Genomic DNA, 20,457 nt, shown 5'->3' on the forward strand with positions numbered 1-20,457 from the left:
TTTAATTTCCGCTGTCCGTGAAAGGTACTTTCCCTTAAGCTTAAGCTTTCTCTGATCGCCCTGGTAGAAGTGGTATCTACACTTTGAATTATGATAGTACTATTTGCATGTGGGTTGTGATACTTTTGTGGTTACTTCTTTAATACGTAGTTAATTTGTATACGTATTTATTTTGCCTTTCTGATTGCCAGCTTTTTGAGGGGAGAGAATAAGTTTCTTTTGCTTTGTCTTTCTGTATCCTTACTGTACCTAATGTTTTTGCTCTGGGTCTTTTTTGTTGAAATGTATAGTATACCTCTTCTCGTATCTCTGTTGGGCAAATTCTTCATACCTTATCTTCTGTTGCTTCCCACAATCCCTGCTTTCTTTCCCTCATGACTCTTAATAGGAGCTAGTGGTTCGCTTCCTTAAACGAGCATCAAGTAACCTCCAGCACTCGATGCGGATGGTATTACCCAGTCGACGATTGGCACTTCTGGAACGCAGAAGAATCTTGGCCCACCAACTGGGCGACTTTATTCTTGTGTACAACAAGGTAGGTGGTTCATCTGTTACTTGTGTGTGTTAGATTGCCACGCACTGTTAGCAAAGGCTAGAAGCCACTGTCCAGCTGGGTGGAGAGGTCCTTCTCTTTTCTATCATCATCATCATCCCTTGTGTGTAACTGTTACAGGGAGCTAGACCTTGCTCCTTAACCCAGCTGATCTGAAAAACTGCTCATTACTTCTGAAAGCCCAGTGGCCATAGTTAATGCTTATCAAAAGGCAAATTCCCAGGGCGCCTGGTTGGCTTAGTCGATTAAGTGCCCAACTCCTGGTTTTGGCTCACTCATGGTCTCACGGTTCATGAGTTTGAGCCCTTCATCAGGCTCTGTGTTGACAGCGTGGTCAGACATATTCTCCGTCTCCCTCTCTGCCCTCCCCTGTTTGCGCGCTCTCTCTCTCTCTCTCTCTCCCTCAAAAATAAATAAATAAACAAACGTTTTTTTAAAAAAAGGCAAATTCCCTTTGAGGCTTGTGTATCTGAGATGAATCACAGGCTATGTGAATTTGCATTGTCATTATGCCTGTAGATAGTGGTAAATAGACGGTTTGAGAGCAAATGAACTGTGGATTTAACAGAATGACATAATCTTCTTTCCTGAGAGAGTTATACTTTGCTCTTGAGAACATTGTAGACAGTGATATCATTTTACAACCAAGACCAGGAAATATACTATTCAGTTAGAATATTTTACAAAGCATCTGATATCCAAGGGTCTTAGAATGCTTTGGAAATATCAGTATTTGGGAGAAAAATGTATGGTCATTTTGCAAAAGGGAAAACGGAGGCCTGGAAATTTAAGTGATGCTAGTATAGATGTGTGGAATGGTTAGTAGAATAGCAATATAAAAAAATCCATGGCTGCAATTTAGTCCACATCTGTTGAGAATTTTGGTATGTCTTATATAAGTGAAGAATTGACTCAGTTTGGATGCTGGTATAGGAGTAGGTTCCAAGACCAATCTTTCCTTTCCCTAATTGTAACAAAATGCAGCATCTCTGTGGTCATACCGGTGAAGCTACAAGTGCGAGCACAGATGTTACTAAGCTGCTATGAAAAGTTCTTCCCTGAAGGGGCTTTGTGGGCAGAAAGCAAAAGATGATAAGGATGTACATTTACTCTGCAACCTTTATTTGGAAATTCCAAAATGTTTTATGAAACAGTGGCAGAGAGTAATATATCAAATTTATAGGTGGCAAAAGTACCTGGAGGGATTATGTCTTTACTGTAAAGACAAATTAACCCAATGGTAATGAAAGCAGATGATGAAGTGTGCATTTATCAGGAGCCAGTTTTATCTTACTGTTTTCCTTTGTGGGTTGGGGACTGGGTAGGAAACAGAACAGATGGCTGAAAAGAAATCAAAGAAGAAACTTGAGGAAGAGGAGGAAGATGGGGTGAATACAGAAAACTTTCAGGAGTTCATCAGACAAGCAAGGTAGAAGATACTCTTTATTAAGAAAAACTATCTTATTCTATCTTCCATACTGCCCCATTCGGTTCTCAATATTTCCTTGTTTCTAACGTAGGAATGTGAGTAAAATCCCTCTCAGGATGAAAGAAAGCATTTCATAGGCTTGGCCTCTCCATATCTCAGCCAATCAAGTTGTTGTCCTCATGGTTTCAGTTATCAAAACACTGCTGCTAGGTATCTGGGCTGTATTTCTAGACAGCCTTCAAAGTACACACCACTTGAAGTGCTGAGAGAGCCCTTTGGAAAGTTGAAGTCAGAGGCTTCCAGTGTTGACTGACTCTGAATTTATCCCTGACCTACTGATGCCGTGGTGATGACCAAATTTTGCCTATGTTGAGTGGGTTGAGGAATTGGCAGTTTCTCAACACCGTGAGGGTTACACCTAATTTATACAAAATAGAACCAGTCCTCCATGCGTAGATTTGGCTTTGAGGATTGAAAATCTCAGCATTCAGCTCTATCGTGATACAAATCAGTCAGGCCATTTTGTCCATTTACAATATGTTTCCAAAGGAAAAGGTGACAAAACATTTCATTTAAAATTTTGTGAGACTCCTACTGGGGGAACTTTTTCCAAAACAGAAAGTCATACAAAACCGCTCAAATAAAGGATAAAACATCTGTGTGACCCTGTTCGTCTTCAACCATCAAAGTCACTGTGGAGTGAAAAGCAGGAGAAAGTCCATTCTTTGTTGGTTTATAAAGCTAAATCAGGTGGTGGTTTATCAGTCACCAGCACAATCTGATCTGTGTTTAATACCTTGTACAGACCTAAGTATAGCCTCGCTATCTTGTGCTTAAACACACAGCAAACAAATCTATCATTTTGTAGTTCAAAACTGTCATGTTATTTTGTTGACATTCTTGAGTCTTGAGTTACATGATTGATAATAAAGTTATAGAAACAAAGCAAGAAACGGTTTCTCACATCAGCATGATAAAAACAGGAAAGAACAAAAATGAGGTTATGTTCAGAAAACGGCTCTACATTTAAAGTTAAAAAATTAGGGGCGCCTGGGTGGCTCAGTCGGTTGAGTGTCCGACTTCAGCTCGGGTCATGATTTCACGGCTTGTGAGTTCGAGCCCCGCATCAGGCTCTGTGCTGACAGGTCAGAGGCTGGAGCCTGCTTCGGATTCTGTGTCTCCCTCTCTCTCTGCCCCTCCCGCGCTCATGCTCTGTCTGTCTCTCTCTCTTAAAAAAAAAATAAAAATAAAACATTCAAAAAAAATTTTTTTTAAAAGTTAAAAGATTAATGTTTAGTTCCTCTTGGGGATCTTCAAGATCCGTACAACATAAAAAAAGAAAAGAAAAGCCACCTTTTTTGAAAAGAGACATGTATCCCCCTACCAGGCCTAACTGTTTGCTGGAAATGAATTATATATACTAAAACTAGTGATACAGAGTTAGAGGTAAAATATGCTGGAACATATTTATTACTGTCATCGCACATTAAATGTCGATTGTTGGAAATATGTTCAATCATCAGTTTTTTATTACGTTTGGGGTGGTACATGGATACCTTTGTCAAGGTTGGTAAATCCAGATACCTGCAGGAGTCAGGCAAGGAAACATAAATTATGAAGTGGGCAAAGGGTAAGAGAGGCGATATCAAGCAGTTTGGGTTTTGATCAGCCTTAACCTGCCCCTTCCCCTTCGCCTTCCCCTTCCCCTTCCCCTTCCCCTTCCCCTTCCCCTTCCCCTTCCCCTTCGCCTTCGCCTTCCCCTTCCCCTTCCCCTTCGCCTTCGCCTTCCCCTTCCCCTTCCCCTTCCCCTTCCCCTTCCCCTTCCCCTTCGCCTTCGCCTTCGCCTTCCCCTTCCCCTTCGCCTTCCCCTTCCCCTTCCCCTTCCCCTTCCCCTTCGCCTTCCCCTTCGCCTTCGCCTTCCCCTTCCCCTTCCCCTTCCCCTTCCCCTTCGCCTTCCCCTTCCCCTTCGCCTTCCCCTTTGCCTTCCCCTTCCCCTTCCCCTTCCCCTTCGCCTTCCCCTTCGCCTTCCCCTTCCCCTTCCCCTTCCCCTTCCCCTTCGCCTTCCCCTTCGCCTTCCCCTTCGCCTTCCCCTTCCCCTTCGCCTTCCCCTTCCCCTTCCCCTTCCCCTTCCCCTTCGCCTTCCCCTTCCCCTTCCCCTTCGCCTTCCCCTTCCCCTTCCCCTTCCCCTTCCCCTTCGCCTTCCCCTTCCCCTTCCCATTCCCCTTCCCCTTCCCCTTCCCCTTCCCCTTCCCCTTCCCCTTCACCTTCCCCTTCCCCTTTCTGTGAAGGGCCAAAGAAAGCACATGGACATACAGAGACATTCGCCCCATTTGTAACCTCAGCGGTAGATCTGTCATAGTTACTGAGGTACTTGCCTTGTGGCCCTTCCCTTTCTCCACTTTGAAACCTTGGGGTTTACTCTGAGATTCGTAGAAATGGGTTCCTAGGTTTCCTAGGTCATTACAATGTATTCTGAAGATGGGATATAGGTTCCTTGTGATAATGCTGGAAGAGTTCGCCTATTTAAAGACCACTTATCTGGAACATAGCCAGGCTCCAGGAAAAAAAATACAAAGGGCCATTGAGAAGCTGCCACAGGTGTTAAAAATCCATGTCTAATATGTTTACTGGGAGAATCCCGTGGGCCCTCATCAAATTCCTTATACTTCCCATTTTGTGGATGTTCATAAAGTACAGGTAATTTCAATATTTGAAGTGACCTAGAATCGTGTACTTTAGTTTCCGTCATGGACTGGATGGTTAGGGAGCTCTTCCATGGTTATGCTGGTAGGTCTTATTTCTGACATAGATAATTAAAATGACAAGCGACTCCTTTAGTGAATACACTTCAGTTATCTGGAAGTGGGGTGGGCAAACCGTGAAGGACCAGATAATATTTCAGACTTTGTGGGATATATGTGGTCATTATAGCAGTCTTCTTTAAAAATATAAAAACCATTTTTAGTGAGGAACCGTACAAAAACAGGTTGCTCCTTGGGTTTGACCCCCCCTGTTGTTTGTAGTGTGTAGTTTGTTGACCTCTGATAGAGAACATGGCTGCCAGTAGAACCTTCTGTGTAGTAGCTACTGAGTATGTGAAATGCAGCTGGTCTGAGAAGAATTTTTAAATGTACTTACTTTTAATTCATTTAAATTTAAATAGTCCTCTATGCCTAGTGGCTACCATATTGGACAGCGCGTCTAGAGAATTCACTTTGGAATGAATAAAGAAAGCCTTATCGTGCTTTAAATTTTTTAGATTGCTTTGTTTGTATTCCTATTTAACCATCTATTAATAGGGAGTTTTCTGCTCATACTTTTTATTTTCCCCTTCTCCAGCTGACTCCATTTCCATAATAAAATCTGGTGGAAAGATTTTCCAGAAGAGCTTCCTGTTCTGACCATACTTTCTCTCCTCATTTCAGTGAGGCTGAACTGGAGGAGGTGTTGACTTTTTATACCCAAAAAAACAAGTCTGCAAGTGTCTTCCTGGGGACTCACTCAAAAAGTTCTAAAAACAGCAACAGTTATTCTGATAGCAGGGCAAAGGGTGGTAAGTATGATGGTTAATTAATGAAAAATAAGAAGAACGAGTGAAAAAATGAGATCTGCAAAGGAGAGCCAAGAATAATGTGCTGCCTAAACACTGACAGACTCCAAGATGGTGAAATTTTGCAGTGTGGGAATGGGGGGTGAGGAGGCATTACATTTTGTCCTCAAAGCAGAAGAGGGACCTGGTCTAATTTTTTTTTTTTTTTTCATGAAAATTAACAGCAAAGAGCTTTTCAAGAGAAACTTATAATTGCTAACATTTAGTGAGCGCTCATATTACTATAATCTGTTGGATGTGATCTGACTTTTATTTTCAAAAAACCGTATGGAGTGGGTGCTATTTTTCAACTTCTTGACAAATGAGAAAACAGAAGCTGAAGGAGACTGAGTAACTTGCTTAAAGGTACCTTTTACAGTGCAGTGGGACAAGAATTTGAACTTTCGTTTGCCCAGCTGAAAGCTTGTGCTCTTAATCTGTGCTCTTCTGTCTTTCCTAATGGTTATTTCCCACTCTTGTTACACTTTTTGCTTCCTCTAGCTGATCAGCGATGGCATTTGAGATAGAAGGATTTTTTGTCGTGTGCGACTGTTCTGTACCTGGTGGGATGTCTAATAACCTTAATCCCACATCCTAAATGCTGTTAGCTTTCTTCAGTCACTGTGATAACCCAGAATGTTCCCATCCATTTCTAAAAGAGCTCACTGCTAGGGAATTCCATGATTGGGGATTTTGGAATTAATGTGGACCGAACTATCTAGCTCGTGTCATGTGATAAAGAAAACAAAAATAGCAATGATGTTCTGTTATAAATAAAGCTCTGCACCTTAAAGTAAGATCCATTTAAAATCTAGATGGAAATGTAAGACGAAGGAAATCTACACCAATTCCTGCTAGTGCCAAGCACTAGATTAAAAGACAGAGACTCGTTCCCTGCTGTTAAGACTACCACAGTCTACGGTGGAAATAGCCGGGATAATCGGTCATTTCTAATGTAGAGTGAGTGTTCCCAAAGAAACAGTGTTAATGTTTTAAAAACTATTTTGGTTCAGAGGCTAGTCTGCAAAAGCCTATTTATACTGAGCTCACTGTATAATGGAACGATATTTCTAGAAGTCCCCAGCCCAGCCCTCTTCTTTGAGCTTTCCTAGCTTATCTAAGTTCTAAAGCTAGTTTATTCATCTGTTCTTCATTCTTTCTACACATTTTTCCCGACCACCTGCTGTGTGTCAGACATTGTGATAGTTGCTAGGTGTCTGTCCAGTGATCAGACTGCCATGGTACGTTGACTTCATAAGGTTTATTGTCTAGTGGATGGAGTTGGGTGAGTACATGTAGGAAGAAGGCTGGTGGAAGCTTTGAAAAGCTCCTCCTAGAACAATGTTGAGAAAGGGAGCCTGAAGAGGCCGAGGAGTCCTTGTAATGAGTTGGGGTAGAGAAAAGTGTGTTAACCTGGGGAGCTGAGGGCCTACACTGGCATTCAGTAGTAACTTCTCCCCTGACAGTAGTGGGGAAGCCCTAACAGCATGTTCTCAACGGTGTCTGTACAAATGGGCCCCTGGAAATTCTGGGGTTCATGTGTTAAGGACTGTCTCTACATAAGAAGATCTGTCCCTATCAAGAATAACGAGAGAGGCAGTAGGAAGGCCTCCATCAAGGAAACAACATGATGACATCTGATAGTATCCAGACTGATTACAAACATGAGTAAACACATGTGTGACAGTGTTACCGCTGCTGGTGGTGATAGGCAGCAAATAATTCATATGTCCTTATTCTTTCATTCTGAAAGATGATCTGCAAAATGGCCTCTCTTAAGCTTTTATATGAATTAGCCCTTGAGAAAGATTTTGGAATATTTCCCCAAGTATATGGTTAGCCCCAGCTGTCCTGTTTCAAAATTCTGTGGTAGAAAAAAAAAACAAAAAACATTTATTAGAGTGGAGATTTATTTTATTAGAGTGATTTTGTCATTGAACATACTGATCACCCTATCTCAAGTGAGCTCACTCAGCTTGCTCAAGTAAAACCAAGGAGTTTTCTTTAAGATACAGAGCTATTGTAATTTCCAGGTATCATGCCCACAGATACGGGGGCTGTTCTTTCTGTCTCTTGGTAGTTGCCCTGCTCCGTATGTATGATGACTTCTTTGCTCCAGTGCGTACCGCCAGCCAGCTTGGTTTCTTAGTTTCCCTAGTTTGAATTCCTGGCAGAGGCATCTGACTGCTCATACCTTCCCCGCCCCCTCCGCCTCCCCCCCCCCCCCCCCCCCCCCCCCGGAAGGCATGTCCTAGCTTGTTAGCATCCATGGATGGCTGCCCTGGGTTTAAGTATCTTTCCCTGGTTTGGTTAGCTGGAGCTTGGGGTTGGGGATGGTTGGGAATCTTTTGGTTGGTTGCCCCCTCAGCAGGACTATGGATGTGGCCGGCTTTGGGAAAGTGTGGCGACACGTGCAGTTTTCCCTGGGATTGATTATTTAGTTGTGTTATATTTCGGAAACACAGTTATATAGAAAGCATTTGATCAGGATTTATTTTCTGTTTCAGATCACCATGAGACAATGGAAGAAGTGAAAATAAAGCAACCCAAACAGCAGCAGGCAACAGAAATTCACTCTGATAAATTATCTCGTGAGTGACTTCAAACCTACATAGATTTACCGCTCTCTGATCAATCCCTAAAAGAGAAGAAAAAGAGTCGTCAGATAGCTAATGAGGCTAAAGCATGAGGCATTACCCCACAGAAGTTCTTTTGTGCGTTCTTTCTCTTCCATTAGAATGTCCTCGTATTTATTGATAACCCGTTTTCCTTCTGAAGAACCTTTCATTTTCTTAATGTTTAGAAATTCGGAGCACTCCCTGCCCGCCCCCCCGCCCCCCCCACCCCTGAAGGGTGAAAGGCAGAGGGAGAGGAGTTAGCTGTCACTACCAGAAACTTTGTCCTAATGCCCTAGCATGTGCAAAATGCCTGCCCTGGTTGATGGAGGCGGTCTCGACTCCAGCTTTTCGAAAGGACTAAAAATAAACTGTTTCTGTTGCCAGGTTGTCTCGGTAGGCAAAATTCACTAAGTTCATGATGAACACTCATTAAAGTCTCTATCTTTCATGATTTCTGTTTCACACTAAGATTATTTTGATGTTTAAAAATGCTTACTTCATGTTGTATAGAGGTTATGTCAGTTTTTCCTAAAATGATCTGTTTTGTTTTGTTTTGTTTTGTTTTGTTTTTGTTTTAATAGGATTTACCACTTCAGCAGAACAAGAGGCTAAATTAGTCTATACCAATTCTTCCTCTGCTTCTTTCTCTGGTCCTGCTGCTACTCTTCTGCAGAAAATTCCCAATACCCACTTGTCATCTATTGTTACAACCTCTGACCTCTCACCGGGGCCTGGCCATCATTCTTCTTTATGTCAGATTCCTCCAGCTATCCCCAGCATGTCTCACCAGCCAACAATTGTACTGAGCACAGTCCCTGACAATGCTTCTCCCTTCGTGCATCCTGGGACACAGAACGTACCAAGCCCGGCTGGCCTGCCCCGCTGTCGATCAGGCAGTTACACCATTGGCCCCTTTTCCTCTTTCCAAAGTGCTGCACACATCTATAGCCAGAAACTGTCTCGTCCCTCCTCAGCAAAGGCAGGTGAGTGAGAAAATGAAAGGCAGCATGCAATGTTAGCTCCTCCCCAGCCCCGATAAGGAAAAACAACAAAAACGAAAACAACGCATTCTCTTCCCTTTGCCTTTCAAAAGAAAGGCAAAGGGACACACACACTATTCTGATGAGACTGAGGAAGTCTTGCATTTGGTCCAGTAGTGTTCATTCAGATACAAAATGAAACAGGGCTTCTTTGAGGTGCTGGGGATACAGAGATGAATAAGACTGTTCTATATAGCAGCAGATTATAGTCTAGTCAGGAGATTTTCCATCCCAGATCATCATAGACCTGCAAGCGTGCTATATGCATTCTTTCTGATTCAGATAGTTATTTTTCAGTGTATTAAAATTTTTTTTAACGTTTATTGATTATCGAGAGGCAGAGAGAGAGCATGAGCATGGGAGGGGCAGAGAGAGGGGGAGACAGAATTTGAAGCAGGCTCCAGGCTCTGAGCTGTCAGCACAGAGCCCAACGCGGGGCTCGAACTCACGAACTGCCAGATCATGACCTAAGTCAAAGTCGGATGCTTAACCAACTGAGCCACCCAGGCACCCCTTTTCAGTGTATTTAAAGTCAAATATGACCGGAATAAAATAACCAAAGAATTCTTAAAATAAGGTGTCTAACTCTAAATGAAGTAGGTAGACTCATATTACCAGTCAAGTTTTCCCCCCATTTTTAATAATAGTTTCATTGAGATATAATTCATATACTATAAAATTCACCACTTGAAAGTGTGCAACTCAGTGGTTTTTAGTATATTTACATAGTTGTGCAACCAACACCATTGTCTTGTTTTAGAACATTTTCATTATCCCCAAAGAGATCCCCTACCTATTTGCAGTCACTGCCCGTTTCCTCCTCCCCCCAGCCCTGGCAACCACTGAACTACTTTCTGTCTCTATGGATTTGCCTATTCTGGGCATTTTATAGAAGTGGAATTGTACAGTTAGTGGTGTTTTGTGAATGGCTTATTTCACTTATAATGTTTTCAGGGTTCGTTCACGTTGTAGCATGTATCAATATTAAGTTGCTTTGTAGAAATGTAGGCTGAAGAGTATTCCATCGGGCAGATATACCTTACCTTGTTCATTTATTTATCAGTTGATGGGCGTCTGGGTTGTTTTCCCTTATGGGCTATTATGAATATTGCTGCTGTGAACGTTTGTGTACAAGTTTTTGTGTGAACCCATGTTTTCATTTCTCTTGGGTGTATAGTGGAATCACTGGGTCATACAGTGACTTTATGCTTCCTTTTATTGAGGAACTACCAAACTTTTCAAAGTGACTACACTATCTTGCTGCCAGCAGTGCAGGAAAGTTCCAATTTCTCCCCCTTCTTGCTATCACTAAAACTATTGTCTGTCTTTTTTGACCCACTATTCTAGTTGGTTTGAAGTAAGTAGTGTCTCATATTTGTGGTTATCATTTGCATTTCCCTAATGACTAATGACGTGATGATGAACATCTTTTCATGGGCCTATGGGCCATCAGTATTCTTTGGATAACTAACTATTCAAATTCTTTGCCCATTTTTAAGTTGGGGCATTTGTTTTTTATTGTTATGTTCTTTATGTATTCTGGATACAAGTCCTTTGTCAGATACATGGTTTTGAAATATTTTCTCCCATTCTGTTGGTCGTCCTTTCATTGTTTTGAAGCACAAAAGTTTTTAATTTTGATGTAGTCTAATACACCTATTTTTCTTTTGTGCTTATGTTTTGGTATCATATCTGAAAAACTAATGCCTAAACTAAGGTCACAAAGTTTTATATGTATGTTTTTTTTCTAAGAATTTTATAGTTTAGACTCTTTCATTTAGGTCTTTTTTCATTTAGGTCTTCTTTAATTTTTGTGTATGATGCAGCATAAGGGTCTAACTGTATTCTTTTGCATATGTACATTCAGTTGTCCCAGCACCGTTTGTTGAAACAGAGTGTTATTTCCCTTTGAATTGCCTTGACATTCTTGTCAGAAGTCATTTAATCGTAAATGTAAGGGTTTCTTTCTGGTGTCTCAGTTCTATTACACTGCTCTATATGTCTGTCTTATGCCAGTACCAGATTGCCTTGTTTATGTAGCATTGTAGTCAGTTTTGAAATCAACAAGAGTGATTCTTCCAACTTTGTTGCTTTCTTCCATATTGTTTAGACTATTCTGGATGCCTTGCATTTTCATATGAACTTTAGGATCAGCTTGTCAATTTCTACAAAAATAAGCAGATGGGATTTGGATAGGATTGTTTGAATCTGTGGATTAGTTTGGGAAATACCTTACTATTGGTCAAGTTTTTAAACACTTTAGTAATATCCATGTTAATATGAGTTACAGCTAAGCTATGTTTTGCAAGTAGTCAATTTGTATTTCTTAATTAGTATCTGATTTCAAACGAAATGGATATTGTAACATGCAGCTTGAATCAGAGATTAAATGTCTACTTTACTAAGTCATAATTATGAATATATGCATGTATGTATGTCTGTGCTAATTCTGAGTGGTTATTCTTGTGATTTAATCTTCTAAGATCAATAATAATAGTAATAATAATGTCTTGTTTCAACTTTTTTCTCCCATTTGAGAGAAATTCAGCAAAATTAGTGTCTCCAATACTCTGTATTATCAAAACTTAAAAAAAAAAAACAACAAAAACCACCTTCCTTTTTTACACTTTTCCCAGAGAGGGATAGGGAACAGAAGGAGCTAGTCAGTTCAAAAATATTTTTCAATTTCTGTTGTGATTTATACTTTGACTCATGGATTGTTTATAAGTATATTGTTTAATTTTCAGATAGTTGGCATTCTCTACTTCTTGTAATTGGCTTTTAGCTTATTTCCACAGTGGTCAGAGAACATTCTGAATGGCTTAAAGTAGTAGTAGACAACAATATAGTAAATGACAATAACAGCCTGGAAGTGATTCGAGTTAAATTTTTCTGTGGTTATTGAATAGTTTGGGAATGAGATTAAGATATTATTTAACTTTAGTCTTTTTAAAGATAAATATACAGTATGAAATTTCAAAGGTCACCACTAAAAGAGTAAAACTATGGAAATTCTAAACCTATGGGAAGAAGAAAAATGGATTGAGCAAGCAGCTTAGAAAAAACAAGAGAAATGAAACTTAAAAGATGGTAAACCAAGTCCCAATATGTCAAGAATCAAATAAATATAAATGGGTTGGACTTGTTAGAAGAGTGTCCTACTGAATTTTCTAAAAATCCAACTATATTCTGTTTACCAGAAAGATACACTTAAAGATAAGAAGAACAAGGAATGGTTGAAAGTAAAAGGATGAAGAACAAAATGCCATGTAAATACCAACCAGAAGAAACGTGGTGTAGCTATATTATATATGCTAAAATAGACTTTAAGATAAAAATTTTCTTGGGGCACCTGGGTGTCTCAGTTGGTTAAGCATCTGACTCTTGATTTCGGCTCAGATCATGATCTCATGGTTTGTGAGTTTGAGCCCCATGACGGGCTCTGCACTGACAGCACGGAGCCTGCTTGGGAATCTCCCTCTCCCCTCTTTCTGCCTCTCTCCCAAAAGAAACATTTTATTTAATATTATTTTATTTTTTAAATGTTTATTTTTGAGAGAGAGAAAGAGAGACAGAGCACGAGCAGGGGAGGGGCAGAGAGAGAGGGAGACACAGAATCGGAAGCAGGCTCCAGGCTCCGAGCTGTCAGCACAGAGACTAACGTGGGGCTCGGGGCTCGAGCTCACAAAATGCGAGTCATGACCTGCGCTGAAGTTAGTCGCTTAACCGACTGAGCCACCAAGGCGCCCTTCAAAATAAACATTTTAAAAAAAGATATACAATTTTCTTATAGATACAGAGAGTAGTTACATAAGACAGAAGGCAAAGGTTTATTTAGTTCAGCTGAAAGGCAAAACAGTTCTAAATGCCCTTAATAAAATAACATCTTAAATATATTAAAAAGATTGATACATGAGGAATCTACGAATCCCCTTGTCTCAGTGGGAGATTTCCGTGCTTCTATCAGTTACTAATAGACTAAACAGATTTTTTTAAATCAGCATTTGATTTTGAAAAGCATTTAAACAAGTTGATAAACTTTATCAATTGATCATACAGAGGGCTGTGTACCCGATAATTAGAGAAAACACCTTCTAAAGAACATATAATATATTCATAAAGCCAGTCATGTCCTACATTATAAAATAAGACAGAATTGACAGAATTGGTATCACAGAGCCACATTCTCTGTCTACATTGCAGTTAAATTGAATGGTGATAACAAAAAGATACAATATATAACAAATCCTCAAATTTAAGAGTCAAACGTCAGGTATTGCATGGAAGTGTTGAATCAATATATTGTATACCTGAACTGGAGTTTAGTTAACTGGAGTTAACATAAAAACTTAAAAAAAGAAATTAAAAGTGTCGAAGAAGAAATCATAGTGGAGGTAAATGTCAAAGTATTAGAACTGAATGGTAATCAGAAAATTGTGTGTCCATATTTTTGGAGGGCAACGAAAGGCAGTATATAGAGGGAAATTTACTGCCTTAAAACTTATGTTTGAAAAGAAGAAAGGCTGAAAATTAATGTGCTAAATATTTAATTTGAGACATTATAAAGACAACATCATAAATCTAAATAAAAAATAATAAAGATAAGGGCAAAAATCACAGAATTCAGAAATAAAGCACAGTAGAGAATATCGAAGCCAAAAATTCTTTGAAACCTTAAGAAGATGGACAGACTTCTGGTGAGATTGATAAAGAAACGAGAGAAGACATGGATAAATAATATAAGGAATGGAAAAACGACAGAATGTACATATATTTCATTGGTGACAAAAAGAGTACTGTTTTATTCCAATAAATTTGAAAACATACAAAATGGACAAACACAAAGACGTAACTTATGTAAAATTGACTAAAAGATGAAGAAAGCCTCAACAGCCCTGTAAGTATCAAGATAATTGAAACAATAGTTAAAAAAATTCTCACAAAGAAAATTTGAGGCCCAGGTAGTTTCATAAGTAAGTTCTAATAATCTTTCAAGGGGCAGATAATTCCAGTGTTCAGCTCTTCTCAAGAATGAGAAAAGAAACAGTCATCCTCAGTTCATTCTGTATGCCTAGTTTAACCTTAATAACAAAAACCAGTTGAGGATGGTAATAGAGAGGGAAATTGTAGACAAGCTTCATTTATGAACATACATGCAAAAACTCTAATCAAAATGTAAGCTAGCCAAATCCAGCAACATATGAAAGAGACAGGACACCATAAACAAGCTTAGCCAAGGAACAACTGGAAAATCTATAAGAACCGCAGTAGAAAATCTATAAATGACATTTGCATCAACAAATTAAAGGAGGAGAACCATATTCATCTTAGTAGATGCAGAAAAAGAATTTGATAAAATTCTCCACTCATTTGTGATAAAACTCTCAGCATACTAGGAAGAGAAGAAAACTCTCTTGAGCTGAAAAAGGCTATCTGCCAAAACTCTACAAGAGGTATCAGTGTAGGGGTGCATGGGTGGCTCAGTCGGTTGAGCATCTGACTCTTAGTTTCAGCTAGGATCATGATCCCAGGGTCGTGGGATCAAGTCCCACATCGGGCTTTGTGCTGAGCATGGAGCCTGCTTGGGATTCTCTTTCTCCCTCTGCTCTGCTCATGTGTGCGCTTGTAAAAAAAAAAAAAAAAAAAAAAGTATCAGCGTATAGGGGAAATGTTGAAAGAATTCTTTTTAATGTTAAGAGCCATAAAAGGATGCCCACCAACATTGCTTCTATTTAATGGTTTACCAGAACCAGCATAGTAAGATAAGGAAAAGAAATTAAAAGCATAAGGATCAAAAAGGAGGAAATAAAGTTTGTTTATTTGCAAACTAGTCTATGTCTACATAGGAAGTGGAAAATAATCAACAGATACATTTTAGAAATAATTATTTTAGCAGTATGATGGCTATAAGATCAATAGTAAAAATCAATAGCTTTATCTATATATTAGCAACAAAGAGGTAGAAAGCATGTTTTTGAGGGGTGCCTGGGTGGCTCAGTCAGTTGAGACTCTGACTTTTGATTTCAGCCCAGGTCATGATCCCAGGGTTGTGGGATCGACCTCTGCGTTGGGGTTTTGCACTGAGTGTGGAGCCTGCTTAAGATTCTCATTCATTCTCTCCCTCTCTCTCTCCCTTTCCCTCTCCCTCTCTCCCCATCTCTCCCTCTCTCCCTTTCCCTTCTCCCACTCTCTAAAGGAAAATTTTTTAAAAAAGCAAATCTTTTTGTATTGTGGTTAAATGTATATATAATTTACCATTTTAACTATTTTTTTATATTTTTTAAATGTTTATTTATTTTTGAGACCGAGAGAGAGAGAGAGTACGAGCAGGGGAGGGGCAGAGAGAGAGGGAGACACAGAATCCGAAATAGGCTCCAGGCTCTGAGCTGTCAGCACAGAGCCCAACATGGGGCTTGAACTCATGAACCATGAGATCATGACCTGAGCCGAAGTCAGACACTTAACTGACTGAGCCACCCAGGCGCCCTCCCTTTTGACTATTTTTAAGTATACGGTTCAGTGGCATTAAATACATTCACATTGCTGTGTAATTGTCACCACCAAGACAACAATACATTTAGGGATACATTTCGGAAAGAAAGGAAATTTCGTAAGGCTTTTTGTGAGACATTAGAGAAAACCTAAATAAAATAGATTAAATAGACTATGTGCATGGATGGAAAGAGTCAGTGTCATAAATGTTTCCATTCTCATCAGATTGGTTCCTAGATTCAATACAATTCCAACCCAAACCTCAACAGGTGTGTTGGTATACTTGACAAGCCCATTCTCAACGGCAAGAATAGAGAGAACCTATGAAGGAAGAAAAATAAGGTGGAGGAACACCTTATTATGACTTATATAAAGGTCTGATAATTAAAACAGTGTAGTATTGGCAAAGGTATAGGCAGATGGACTAACGGAACAGAGTAGGAAGTTAGAGACAGTCACACAGATAGATGGAACTTTGATACATGACCAAGATGGCATTGTACATAGGGGAAAGGGAGGGGTTTCTCAATATGTGGTGCTGGGATGATTGGTTAATAATACAGGAAAAAAGTGAAATTAGGTCACTGAGTCATACTATGTGTAAAATCAATTTCAGATGCAAAACTTAAAACTTCTAGGACAGGGGCGCCTGGGTGGCGCAGTCGGTTAAGCGTCCGACTTCAGCCAGGTCACGATCTCGCGGTCCGTGAGTTCGAGCCCTGCGTCGGGCTCTGGGCTGATGGCTCAGAGCCTGGAGCCTGTTTCCGATTCTGTGTCTCCCTCTCTCTCTGCCCCTCCCCCGTTCATGCTCTGTCTCTCTCTGTCCCAAAAATAAATAAACGTTGAAAAAAAAAAATTAAAAAAAAAAAAAAAAAAACTTCTAGGACAAAATAAAGGAGACCATCTTTAAGATCGTATGATATGAAACAAGTGAAAACATAAACAAAACTCCCATAAATTAATAAGAAATAGAGAACCCAAATGGAAAAATGATCAGTGGGATCAGAAAAGAGGTAACACATGCTTGGCATCATTATCAATCAGTGAATGTAAGTGGAGACTACAGTGAGAGATTTTTCACCCCCTTGGAAGTGGGAAGAATTAAGATCTTTCATAATACTAAGTGTCGGAGGGGATGTGGATCAATAGGAACTCTCATATTTTGTTTGTGGGAATGTAAAAAATGCCACTTTGGCATGATCACACGAGTTTGGAAATGTACATACTCTGTGATTCAACAATCCCATTCTTAGGCATATGCATAAAAGAGGTTCTTCCACATGTGCACCAGGAAATGTTTTCAAGAGTGATCATCGCTGCACTGATGATAGCAAATAGCAAATAATAGCAATAAGCTTGAAATAACCAAAATACCCATTGATGGGAAATAGAAAAAGAAGTTGTGGTGTGTTTGCAAAATGGATTGCCAAGCAGCAGATAAGTTAAGGAATGTGAGCTATACCTCGTAAAGATGAATCTTGAAAGTATGGTATTGAATGACAAGAGCAAATCCTAGGAAACTACGATAGCAAGATACCACTTTCGTAGAGCACAAAACCAAGCAAAATTATCTGGTATTTTATTTAAGTGTGCATACACAAACCCCACAAATACATAATTAGAGATACTTCTAAAAAGGAAGGGAATGAATGGTAAGGGGAGGGAGGTAAGGAATGTCTCAAGGGAGCACAGGCTTGTTGCACATTAATTGGTAATGTGGTTTTGAGTTGGATAGTAAGTTCACAGCATTCATTATAGTATTCTTTATAACAACACATCTGTTATAAATAATATTTTCTATGTATCTCACAATAAAGTAAACATGGAAAAGTTAGATTTTTTAAAGCAGATCGTGTATACCAAGTGATCCCAGTTATATAAGGACAGAAAAGAAACACATTATAGTGTTTCTACTTTCCTGGGTTTAAAATTTTTTCCGGTGAGATGTGTGACTTCCATCATAGAGAAAATATGAACCTTGATTTTATGTTAAATAATGTCTTTTTACCAGAATTTCAGTGCCCCCAGATAATAGAACTCTGTGATATTACAGTTGGAAAAAGAGCATTTAAATCTGAAAGGAAAATGAGTCACTTGAAAATCTAAGAGTATTGCTGTTTTTATATCTAAATACACTGTTCTGCTTTTTTCTGTTTTCCCTTTTGAGCTTGGTAAGAAGGACTGTGGCTAATTTGGCAGTAGCTGTTACAGACAACCGACCAGAAGAGTCACATAACAAGAAATAATGAGTTTTAAAACTACATTTATTCATTATGATTAGTAAATTCTAGGAGTGGTTGTTCCCCACTGCCCGTGATGAAATCTTGTGTGTGTGAAGCTTTCATAATAAACAAAAACATAGTTAATAAATGCTTGTAACAACTTGGCGGTAAGAAGAGTTTCTTGCGCATGGTAAGGATTTAGTTTTATTCGCGTGAGCATTCAAAGATAGTTTATTGCTCTTTAAGTTGTCAAGATCCTTGGGATTCAGTCAAGTATCTGTTGGCTGACATTTGTTTGTCATCACCCTAAGTTTTTCAGGGCTTTTGTCCGAAGTGGGTAAAAACTTTTCTCTCTCTCTCTCTCTTTTTTTTTCTTTTTTTTTTTTTTTTAGCAGGGTCATGCCATCCAAACAAGCTGCATTTGGGAGTGGCTAAAACACAAAAAGAGGGAGAAGATGATTCTCCATCCAGCAAACGGTACAACCCAAGTATGGTTACGGCCGAGCTCCAGCGGCTGGCTGAGAAGCAGGCGGCCAGGCAGTATTCCCCATCCACCCACATCAGTCTCCTCACCCAGCAGGTACGGACAGTTGGGGGACCGAAGAGCTCTTTGGTTCCGAGGATTGTATCAACAACAGGGCGCTCTGTCCTTCCCTGTCTTTGCTCGTCTCCCATATGCTGATGCCTGTTGAAGGAGGATGCATTGGTGTGAGCTGAAGAGTGAAAGTGTTCTCTTCATCTGTAAAGAAAATAAGCTTCTGTTACAGGTATTCCACAGTTAAGTCTGCTGCTAGCTCTGATGTCCTCATTTCATGGATAAACAGACTTGAACGTTCAGCTGTCAAATACACATTTAAAGGATCTTTAAAAATAACTTCTTTCTTTGGTATGATTTTCCAGTGAGTTCTAGTCTTGTAAATCTTTTTACCAGAATGCCGTAACATTACCTTTTACTTTTTTTCTTTCTTTTTTTTTTTTTTTTTTTCCCAACTGTACCACCTTTCATCTCATGATCTCAGTACGTGTTCTGGGCACTGGTTAATAAAGTATTCCAGCACACCTTTAGTCAACACATATCATTCGCCCCATTTTACAGATGGGGGAGACTGAGGCTGGAAGAAGTGATATAAGCAAGATCATTCAGAAAGCTGAATAGATGGAAGTAGATACCAGAATTTTGACCTTAAGCTATATGTATGATAATAAGCTTATAACACAATAAAGTTAGATGAAACTTTCACAGGAACTTTGGGATTGTTTTGGCCCTCCTCGCTGATTATTCCCATGGTATTTAACCAGAAGTGGAAGCCATATCTTCTCCCTTTCCTTAATGCAAAACGGTATCAAAGTCCTCCAAAGAAATTATTATGATTTAACTCCACGGTAATATTTTGCTATCTCTCTGTTGCATCCGAGTCTTAATTAGTGGAAACTCTGTAATGGTAATCAAGTCTAGAGCAAAGTGAAGCTGAAAATTACTTCCACCACATGTTAAAAGTAGGCAACACACTGCTCCCTGGTGGCGCCCTGTTTCTCTGTATAAAATTGAGAACCAAAATTAAAGGTCAGGTTTAGCTTTACTTCAGCCTCATCCCAGTGTGTGAGGCTGTACTGAATTTTCTTTTAAAAATCCCTACTAGTTTGAAGGGATCAGATGAGGAGGCCTGATTTGAAATAGGAACACAGGATCCTACAAGGGCAGTGCGGAGACTTGACAGGCTGGCGAGTTAGATTTTAGTGTTGGAGCACTGGGAAGAGGGACTAGAATGTCATGACCATGGTCGAATGGGAAGGAACTTTGAAACGTGAAGTGGCTATGAGGAAGGGAGAGGGCCAATGATCCGCTACACGTTTTTCCACCGGGTCATTGACAAGAGTGTATGTTTCTAGTTTATAAATGAGCAGCTAGAAGCACCAAGGCATTAGGAAATTTTCTTTGCAGTCACAGTAAGAAACATAGCCAATATTAGTGTTTACATATTTTCAACTTCTGTCATTTGGTAAGCTACGAAGCTTGCAAAATGGCAAGATTCTGATCCTGTGGACTCCAGGGTGATTGTATCCTAATTGGAAAATCATTTCCTTCAGTCCATCTTTCTTATCTAAGGAGAACTTCAGTGCCAGTGAATTCAAAGTCTATCAGACTCCTATTCGTAGGAATCTGAACTTGCCATTAGATGTCAGTCTTAACTTTTAAAGTCTGGTAAGAGGGTAGTTGGTGCTTGGTACAGTACTGAGGGAGGGGCCGTAGTATGTAATAAGCAGGGTAGGGTGGTAGAAAGCGAACTAGACTAGCCATCTGAAGATCTGTCTTCTGCCACTGACTAGCTGTGTGACCTCGGACAGTTGACTCAGCTTCTCTCAACCTCAGGGTCTTTATTTGTTGGGGAAAATGCAACAGGGTCCTGAGGATAGTATGCAAAAACTTCTTTGTAAAGTCTAAATGCCATGTATTTGGGAAATACTGGTATTTCAGCCATAAAAGGCTTCAAGTAATAAATTACTTAAAACAAA

The 20,457-nt window shown here is 39.7% G+C and overlaps 1 protein-coding gene across 32 annotated transcripts in view; it reads left to right on the plus strand.

Moving 5' to 3' along the window:
- The window catches only part of TTLL5 (tubulin tyrosine ligase like 5), a 300,979-nt gene that overhangs the window by 111,305 nt on the left and 169,217 nt on the right, over positions 1–20,457 (plus strand). For 25 of the 32 annotated variants that reach the window (XR_006705160.1, XR_006705161.1, XM_045451565.1 and 22 more), the window contains 6 exons: positions 389–535; positions 1,879–1,982; positions 5,408–5,535; positions 8,079–8,162; positions 8,771–9,172; positions 18,336–18,523. Coding sequence is in view for 30 of the 32 variants with exons in the window: in XM_045451565.1 (XP_045307521.1) it covers positions 389–535; positions 1,879–1,982; positions 5,408–5,535; positions 8,079–8,162; positions 8,771–9,172; positions 18,336–18,523 (1,053 nt within the window). In the remaining 2 variants the exon portion in view is untranslated. Of the gene's footprint in view, positions 1–388; positions 536–1,878; positions 1,983–5,407; positions 5,536–8,078; positions 8,163–8,770; positions 9,181–18,335; positions 18,524–20,457 lie in introns of those variants that run through there. The other 7 variants (XM_045451551.1, XM_045451559.1, XM_045451562.1 and 4 more) reach the window with 2 other exon arrangements.

The sequence above is a fragment of the Leopardus geoffroyi genome, chromosome B3 (assembly GCF_018350155.1).
Source record: "Leopardus geoffroyi isolate Oge1 chromosome B3, O.geoffroyi_Oge1_pat1.0, whole genome shotgun sequence".
Lineage (NCBI taxonomy): Eukaryota > Metazoa > Chordata > Mammalia > Carnivora > Felidae > Leopardus > Leopardus geoffroyi.